The 9,145-nt window shown below is 44.5% G+C and overlaps 1 protein-coding gene across 4 annotated transcripts; it reads right to left on the bottom strand.

Moving 5' to 3' along the window:
* Window positions 1-4,821: 4,821 nt before the first annotated feature.
* LOC123079863 (uncharacterized) lies at window positions 4,822-7,826 on the bottom strand. Of its 4 annotated transcripts, none has more exons than XM_044502688.1 (5): window positions 7,115-7,826; window positions 6,742-6,939; window positions 6,292-6,444; window positions 5,978-6,062; window positions 4,822-5,276 (listed from the first exon to the last, which is right to left on the bottom strand). In XM_044502688.1, exons 1-4 carry the CDS (start codon window positions 7,136-7,138, stop codon window positions 6,021-6,023), a joined length of 417 nt encoding a protein of 138 aa, XP_044358623.1. In that variant the 5' UTR covers window positions 7,139-7,826; the 3' UTR covers window positions 4,822-5,276; window positions 5,978-6,020. The 4 variants fall into 4 exon arrangements, with proteins under 4 accessions (XP_044358623.1, XP_044358622.1, XP_044358624.1 ...); XM_044502687.1 differs by having other exon boundaries at window positions 5,978-6,073; window positions 6,298-6,444; XM_044502689.1 differs by having other exon boundaries at window positions 6,298-6,444.
* Window positions 7,827-9,145: the final 1,319 nt, after the last annotated feature.

The raw sequence follows: 9,145 nt of genomic DNA, 5'->3' as shown, positions 1-9,145 counted from the left end.
CGTGGGGTGATCACGATATTATAGTGCGCTTCTTGGATCTTTTTGTGCTGGCCGGTCTTATCCGTTGTGGCGTTCTTATCCGTTGCGGTGGATATTACCACGTTGTGCGATGGGTACGGCACGCTGTTTTCCTATCGGCGGCGTGCTGCCCCCCTCCCCAAGGATCGTACTATTACTGTGCGCCACACCGTATCAATTCGAAGGAAACATTGGATATTTAGTGTCATTATGCACTTTCTAAATGCTCCTATATTTCTTTATGGAGAGAGTACTTACAAGGGTTATGTTCAGAAATCCTTTAGTTCATGGATTGTTTTTGTTATCTTGGTGTCAAAAAAGGATGGACCGTGATTTATCCGTGTTGATTGCATAGCCATCAATAATATTACTGTTCGATTATCATACTACTCCCTTCATTTCAAAATATAGCGCTTCATCTATTCCCGTGGTTCAACTTTGACCATAAATTTGACCAACGAGACCGACTGCGGCGGGAGCAAAAGTTATACCGGTGAATTCATATTCAAAAGAAGTTTTCAATTATATAATTTTTTCTCCCGCCGCAGTCGGTCTCGTTGGTTAAATTTATGGTCAAGTTGGACCACGGAAAGCGCGGGCGCACTATATTTTGAAATGGAGGGAGTACTCCTAGGTTAGAGAATATGCTTTGTGAATTAAGCGGCTCTATCATATTTTTTAAAGTTGATTTGTGTAGTGAATACCATTAAATTCTTATGAAATTGGGAGATGGATAGAAAACAACATCGAAAATTGAATTCAGGTTATATGAGTGATTAGTTATGCCTTTTCATTAACCAATGCACCTAGTACTTTCATGATATTGATGAATAAGGTTTTACGTGCTTTCACTAGATGAGTTGTGGAATTACACTCTGATGATATACTGATTTATAACAAATCATTGGATAGACATTTAGCCATTTCCATGTTATTTTTAATGCTTTACAAGATGCAAGTTTGGTTGGTAACCTTGGGAAGCCCAGTGCTTGCACCTACCAAGTATCATTACTTGCTTATATTGTGACTCTACATGACACTGAAGTTGATAAAGCCAAAGTTGAATCCATTCAGAGTTGGTCGCCTGCTAGAATGGTCACTCAAGTGAGGAGTTTCCTTGGTATCGATGAGTTCTATAGGTACTTTGTGAAGTATTACATCATCGTTGTTGCGACACTTAATGAGCTCACAAGAAAGGACATGCTCCTTGTGGGTGGGCTCTCCACAACAAGACACATTCAAGATTTGGTAAGTTAACACATGCTTTGTAGTTCCAACTTCTTGATTTTAATGTGACTTTTGATCTTAAATGTGATGCTAGCGGAACTGTATTAGGAGATGTGTTATTACAAGATGGCTAACCTGATGTGTACTTTTCCGAAAGAATGACGAGCCTAGTCAGAATTATTCTACTACCTCCGTCCCTTGTTCGGACTTTAAATACTTGGCAACATTACGTAAGATCCAAATAATTTGTTTTACATTCCGATCATAAAATTTCGAAATATATAAGAAGACAAGCTAACCTGAAACGTAAATATGCTAAGTTGGTTATGTCAGTAAACACAAGAATGGTAAATAAAATGTAACCATTAATGATTTGTCTCATCATTATATCATCCTTTCAAAACTTGACTTCATTCTTGATGGCGGCTTCTTGTTTGCTTTCGTGGTGTGTCAAATATAATTGCTTCTGTTGGTGCAATATTTGCCCTCGTGTGTTTTGGAGAATGTTGACAGAAACAGGCATGGACTGATTTGTTTGCTAGTGCACACAGAGAGAAATAGTCCATGCAGAACCAAAGAGAATGCTGTCTTCGGTGCCAAGTTCGAGAAACTTCACCGAAGAATATCAACATTGTCGAGAAAAATGAGCTACATCTGTTGAAAACATGTAGGCGAGAAGATTGATGTGAAGGAGTTAACCCCTCGAAAATTTATTGCTGATGTGAAGCAATTGGTTCGGAGATTCTGTTCGAAGAAAATTGACTGCAGCGAATGGAAGTCGAAGACAAAGTGAAGACGTAGTATTCATTTCGTTGTTCTTCTTTCATTCATTTGAATCATAGGACCTCCGGACTATTAAGAGGGGTATAGGTTCTTGAAGCTTAGGTCCGCTGTGATGCTTAGCCCAAAAACCTATGCAAGACTGAGAGAAATCTCTTTATGTTTTGAATGATTACCTGCCAGCAGTAGACGTTGGTCTTCGTGTTGCAGGAGACATCTTTCGAACTGAGGAGTTAGCATTACTTGCTCTGCAAGGAATGTTACCGTTGTGCTCAGTTTCCGACCGTTGGACTTAGTCTTTCGGCCATTGGCTACTCCACATGTCCGATTTGGTCTTTTTCCCTTCAAGGAAGGCTGCGGCTATATATAGCCACCCCGCTCCAACGTTGCCCGTTGGCTGCTCCACTTAAGATTTCTGAGAAGATTAATTGAGCATCCCCTCTCCGAGTGATTTGAGTTTAAGATCCACCGAGAGAAAAATCAAGAGCCAAAACTTAGACAGTTGTTGAGCATCACACTAGTTCTGAGTTAAGTGTTCTTGTACCTATTACTCTTGAGAGCTGCACGCTCTCTAGACGGATAGGTGTCGGCTCGAGTGTTGAAGCGGTATTGTCTTCACCAAGCAAGATCTTCAGCAACCAAGAGTCATTGTGGTTTGCGAAGAGGTCTGTCGAAGGTTTGGAGATCGCCGACAAGTATCTACCATGAGTGAAATTAGACGGAGTCTGATCAGCTCCGAGTAGAAGGAGAATAGGGCGAAGATAGTTTATGTTCTGTGTTAAATCACAACCCCTCCAACCAGACGTGGTCCTTTGACAGAAGGGCGAACTGGTCTACCAAATCCAGCTGTCGACATCGAGCACCACTGGTTCACTTTACCTTACTGCATTACCTTCAGCAGTTTACTTTCGTACTCTGTGACGATGGTTTATCTGATCAATCATTGAATGTTGCATATTATTCGTTTCTGTCATCTCTGTCGTTCCCATCTGTCAAAGTTCGTTGCTCACCTTGTTGCATTCTCATCATTCAGTTTAGTCGTCCCGGTCGTATAAATTTCTCTTCGCACTTATCTTATTCACTGACGTAATTTCCCCGTGTCCCTTTCATTCACCTATCATTGTTTTTTCTCGTGTTTTTCCTTCATAGTTCATACCTTGTTCTCTCTCATGCTACTGGATCTGTTCGTATATTGCATTACCATCATTATTGTCAAACCTGTGATATCTTATGCTCGAACCATTATTGCTTCCTACGTCGATAGATACGTTCCTCAATAACGTGTTTGATTAAGTTTATTTATACCGAACCTTATTTCCGTTGCTGTGTTTGGGATCAGTTCATAACATTTGCAAGAATTTTTGAATCTCCCATTCACCTCCCCTCTGGTCGATATACTCTCGGTCCTAACAATTGGTATTAGAGAAGGTTCTCCCTGTCTCCATTTATTAAAGGTCTAACAACCTTGGAGTTTTGAGTATGTTGAATGTAGGTAGATCCTCACACTCTGAAAGGTTTCCTATCTTCAATGGAAATGACTATGTCTACTGGAAAGAGAGAATGAGAATCAGACTTCAAGCCATCAACATAGAACTTTGGCAGATTGTGGAAAATGGATACACCACACCATTCAACACACTGATGCTCCCACTTCTGATGACAAAGTTGTACTGCGGTTGAATGCACAAGCAAAAGATATTATCTATGGTAGTATCTTGAAAGACATTTTCATTCGGTTCTGAAAGCTTGACACTGCAAAGCAACTTTGGGATACCATAAAAAATGCTCATGAAGAATTCATTACCAGAACAGATCCTCACACTGAAATGCTTCGTGCCATGTTTGCTGGTTTCAGAAGTATTCATAAGAAAAGTGCTATGGAACTCACTGACCCGTTGACCAATATTGTTGAAATACTTCATCAATGAGGAGTAACAGATATCACCGATAGAGATGTGGTCAACAAGCTACTGAGTGCTCTTGATGCAACCTTTGATCCAATCGTAGCTGAAATCAAGCAAAGACCAGACTATGAAGAACTTCACTACGTCGAGGTCATGATGCTGTTGTCTATTCACGAAGAAAAGATGGAACTTGAAAATGGATATCAAGAATCTTCTTTGGAAAGTGAAGGGGAAATTCTTTCACACTATGGCAGTTCACAAGAAGAAGTTGTCGAGAATCAACACACTATCACAAGGGAACTAGAAATGCTCACAGAAAGGTTAGGTGATCTCTGAAGACAGAATCTGTGTCTCAATTATGATGACAAATTTGACTTGCCTGAATCTTCAAGAAAGTTACCTCCAAAAGAAATAAAGTGCTTCAAGTGCAAACAATTCGGTCACCTCATAGCAGACTGTCCTTGCACTACAGGAATCAACTACTTTGCCGTCTGCCACGGTAGACGGCAAAGGCAAGGATGGCGGACGGCAAAGGCCTTTGCCGGCTGCCGCGGACGGCAAAAGGCTCCGGCAAAGTAGGGATCGGTAAAGAGCTTCTTTGCCGTCTGCTTTTTGAAGCGGACGACAAAGGGGCCTTTGCTATCAGCGGCTGACGGCAAAGAAAGCCGACGGCAATAAATGCATTGTTAGTCCGTTAGGCGGCTAACGACAGCCTTTGCCGTCCGCCGCTGACGGCAAAGAGCATCCGGCCTTTGCCGTCCGCCGAATGACGTCAGCTGGACGTCACTGCGGGACAAGCCTTTGCCGTCTGCTGCTGTAGGCAAATGTTCAGCAATTCATATTCATATGTATAGCCCATGCATATATCACAAGTATCTAACACAGACCACAGGAAAAAAGAAACATCACAAGATCATCCATAAAAACTTATATATCATACAACCTGTAGCACAAAGTAAGACGAGATCACACAAGTGTCGACAAATAAGGTCACAAAGGTTGGCCTCCATATAACACAAAACTTAGGTGAGCATCATGGGATCTAGCAGCAACAACACCTAACCTACTAGATGGACACTGCAGTCCAGACCCAACTCCACAAGCACACTACATACTGATTTGCGACCGCGACGGTGATGCAACCACCACAACCAAAATTAAAAAGGCAAGCGAGGTGGGTGGTCCAGGTTGCTGTCTCCACGCCGCCTGTGTTTGCCATCTCTAAATGCCAACATGTCCAGGTTGTGGTCATCAGCCTTCTTCATGCCATCAGCATGATCACCATTGCCTTCCGCACCCCGTCATCATCAGTCTGATTTGCCGCTGCTGCTCGTCCTCCTACTCCATCTGCATGGACAAGAGCAAGTTAGTTGAATGGCATGCACGATAAAACTGCAAGGCATATATATTCATCTACATTAATTGTACTACAATACAGATTTTGCATGGATGGGTTTGACTTCAACAGAGACTGAAGGAAGATCATTTTCCCCTCCCAATCCAAAACCTGTTGTACAAGTACAGCTCTAAGAGAAGGAACTGTGGTACAAACAAGAGGCGCTCCAAATCAAACTGAATCTCAGTTTCTTTATTTACCTAAGAAACAGCACAACCATAACTTCTGCCAAGCAAGCAGTTATCATACTATCAGCTAAAGAAAAGCAAAGGAAGATCACGTGTCACTTTCATGGAAAACATCAGAAGTAGATGATAGGCAAAAGTAGATGATCATCAAATTCCCTCACACTCAACAGTGAATAATGCTACTATAATTGATAGCAAGGACTAATTATTCCCACTACCTGGATGCAGCGCCCTTCATTTTGCAAACAAAAAAAAGCACATTATCCAACTCCTTCACATACATAAATGAATAGCAGCAACCAAATTCGACGGTACTACCAAAATCAAATTACTAATATAATAGCTGGACGCCCATCATCAAAATTGGTAACATAATACAAGAAGTTCAGTAGCTAGTATTAATTAATATAATCTAGTTGATTAAGAGGAGCAAGCACGGATTGGGTTTGAAGCAGTCAACTTACATCTAGTGCTGCTTGAGGATGGTCTCCTACAAGGGTCCAGACCTCATCTTCTCGTCCATCTTGAGGATGGTCTCCTACAAGGGTCCTACGAGTAGCCTTTTTTTTCATGAAAGGAGTACAAGTAGCATTGCTTTGATTCTAATTGTAATTCCTAGTTGATTATCAAAATTCTGTATGAGCAAATATCCATTGCCAAATACTCCTACATGACAGATCTAGCACATGACCAAAAGAAGTGCTCCATAGCCACAACCGGACTGACCAAAATGCAACTAAATATGACCAATAACTACCAATTCATGGATGATCTAAACCTGTACCCGCCGATGCTCGCCATCGACTCCGCCATCAGCGCCGAGACGCCGCCGTTGAGAATCTTGAAGGGCTGCGACCATCCCAACCACGCCGACGTCGCTGTGCCCGCAGCAACAGCAGCTCGACGCCGCCGGGGCCTCCTCTAAAAAAGACTGAAATAAAAAGCATGAGACAGGTACTTGCATGTAGAGACATTTGAAGTTCGTTTCATCAGTAGGAGGAGTGCAAGTGGCAGCCCGCTTCGTCCCACGAAACTCATCCATTAGTTCAAAATTTGCTCAACATCTGCCTATAAGTAACACTACATTTGTACTACTATGTTACTGTCCACTAGCCCGCCACACTTGCATTGCATCCTTAATCTGAAGCGATTGATGAGCTAGCTAATGAATGTCGTTTTGCTTGTACCACATAACTAGTCAGTTTTGTGCTGCCTTTTGATCCCTAACCTGTGACGCGAAGGCTTTCTGGAGCTGCTGCCGAAGCAGTGCTCTGAACTGGCGGGCTGCAGCCAGGGTCTCGTCCAGCTTGGCCTTCTTAGCCATGAGGTAGGCCTTCCAGGCTTCCGCAGCCCCGATCCCGACGTCGTCCGAGTGCAACCCGCTGCTCTGCAGCTCCTGCAGGGCTGCCTCCACGCTGAACTTAACCTGCAAAGCAGCACACCATGACCATCAGAATCAAGCATCAATTCATCAGTTTATCCCCTAATCTAGTCTACTCATTGCACAGAAACTGAGACAACATCCCACATTACAGAATTACGCGACTCTCCAACTCATATACAACCAGAGAGGCAGTTAATTGAGCAAAGTCGGGGCTAACACTTGAGTTGGGCTGCGGCGTCATGACGGAGTCTCCACCACCCGCGGCGGCCTCGCGGAGCTCTACGGTGGCCGAGGCGACGGGGAGTCGTCGCCTCTGGGACCACCAGGTGGAGGCGGAGGTGGACGGGGACCGGGAGGAGGACGGTGACGAGGAACTAGGCCAGGAGGCTACTCGTGGGGTTGAGAAGTGGATGCGGCCGTGGTGGATGGAGGCTGTGGAGACGATGGCCGGAACTCCTCCATCTCCATCCTCTTGGACTCGTAGAAGCGATCCCACTCCTCCGCCTTCCGCTGCGCGTCCTCGATCTCGCCGTTGGTCGAGCTGATGTCGCGGGCGACGGCGAGGCGGCGCGCGTGGGTGGCGTCGATGTCAGCGCGGGCGGCGAGGGCGCGGGAGGCGAGGTTTGCGGCGCGGCGCTCAAGGAGGAGGCGGCACCGTTCGAGGCGGCGGGCGGCAGCGGCCTTGGCGGCGAGGAGGCGGGACTCTCCTGGGCGAGGAGAGAAACCGGTCGGTGGAGATGGTGAGTGGGGAGAGGTGACCTCGGGGAGGAGAGCTGGGCGGTGGGGAACGACGGGGATCGCCGAAATCTGGCGACGGCGTGGGGTGCAGAAAGGGGATCGAGGAAGACGAGAGAGATGGGATCCAACGTGGGTGTGTGTGCGCGTGGGTTGGGCGTGTGTGCATCGTGGGTGGGGCCCGGGGCTGTGTGGGTCGTGGGTGGGAGTGTGCCGGGGGCGGTCGTTAGATACGTTAGGTTATTTTCTTTGTCGTCTGCTTTTGGGCTCTTAGGTCGTTAGAAAGTGGCCGTTAGGTCGTTCTTGTTAATGGGACAGCAAAGAGCAGGCTGACGGCAAACACCCTCTTTGCCATCTGCTCTTTCTTTGCCGTCAGCTTTCTGTAAGCTGATGGCAAAGACCTTCTTTGCCGTCAGCTAGCAGACGACAAAGAACTGGCTGACGGCAAAGTTCCTGATTCCAGTAGTGTTGCTGGGATAAAAGACCTAGCAATAGATGGATGTGTCTTCACTGCAATGGATTCACTCGAATAGATCATCACACTAAGCTCTCAGAAAAAATGAATCTTTCTCATCCTCTTCGACGAGACGTGCAAGCCAAAGCAACCATCGAATCTAATATGAAGAGAATATCGTAGCTGGATAGAGTATGTGCTGAAATGAATGTGGAATCTGAAGATGAGACATCCGAATCCGAATCATAAGATGAAGAGCTTCACAGAAGGTAAGGAAGAAGCATTGCTTTCGCTGCTTATGAATCATGTGAGACATCACTCGAATCAGACACTGATGACAATGCTTCAAGTGATGATGACCCTATCGCATCCTGTCTCATGGCAAAGACCTCCAAGGCTCAAGTATCAGCAAAACACCAAAAATCTATGACTGAATATTCTCCTGAATACATTGCCTATGCTAAACTGGTTAAGATTGCAAAATCTCAACATGATGAGCTTGAAAAACTTGAGAAGAATCTTAGGAAAGCCGAAGGATTACTGGTCGAAGAGATGGAGAAAAATCAAAAGTTGATCGAAGAGCATGATGCTTTTTCTTCAACTATTGATGATCTTTCCCTTACAGTCGACTGTAAGAGTTTATTAGATGAACTCCTTAACATGAATCAAGAACTCGAGACACTGAAAGAGTCTCATAACATGCTACCAAAAGGAAAAGCTTCTCTCTTTGCCGAGCAATCTAAATGACTTCCTGATGATTTTGTGTCTCCTTGCTCACAATGCCTAGAACGTAGCAATGCTGATTCAAATGCTGGAATATCTAATGTTGTCATCAAGAATATTGCAACAATTATGAATGGTATTTCTAACCCCTCTTCCGAGGAATTTGTTGCTATCTTTGATGAAAATTGCAAGTTAAAGAACTTACTTGAGATAGGAATGCTAAAGAGCCTCAAAGGACATCAAACTCTCTGTGATGTGCTCAAGAAGTCAATACTGCACAAAAAACCCCGAAAGGAAGGATTGGGTTTCAAAAGAAAACTCAACTTTGATGGAACC

Source organism: Triticum aestivum, chromosome 3D (genome assembly GCF_018294505.1).
Source record: "Triticum aestivum cultivar Chinese Spring chromosome 3D, IWGSC CS RefSeq v2.1, whole genome shotgun sequence".
NCBI classification, from domain to species: Eukaryota; Viridiplantae; Streptophyta; class Magnoliopsida; order Poales; family Poaceae; genus Triticum; species Triticum aestivum.
The sequence above is the reverse complement of the archived record's forward strand: the minus strand, read 5'-3'. Positions and strand labels throughout refer to the sequence as shown.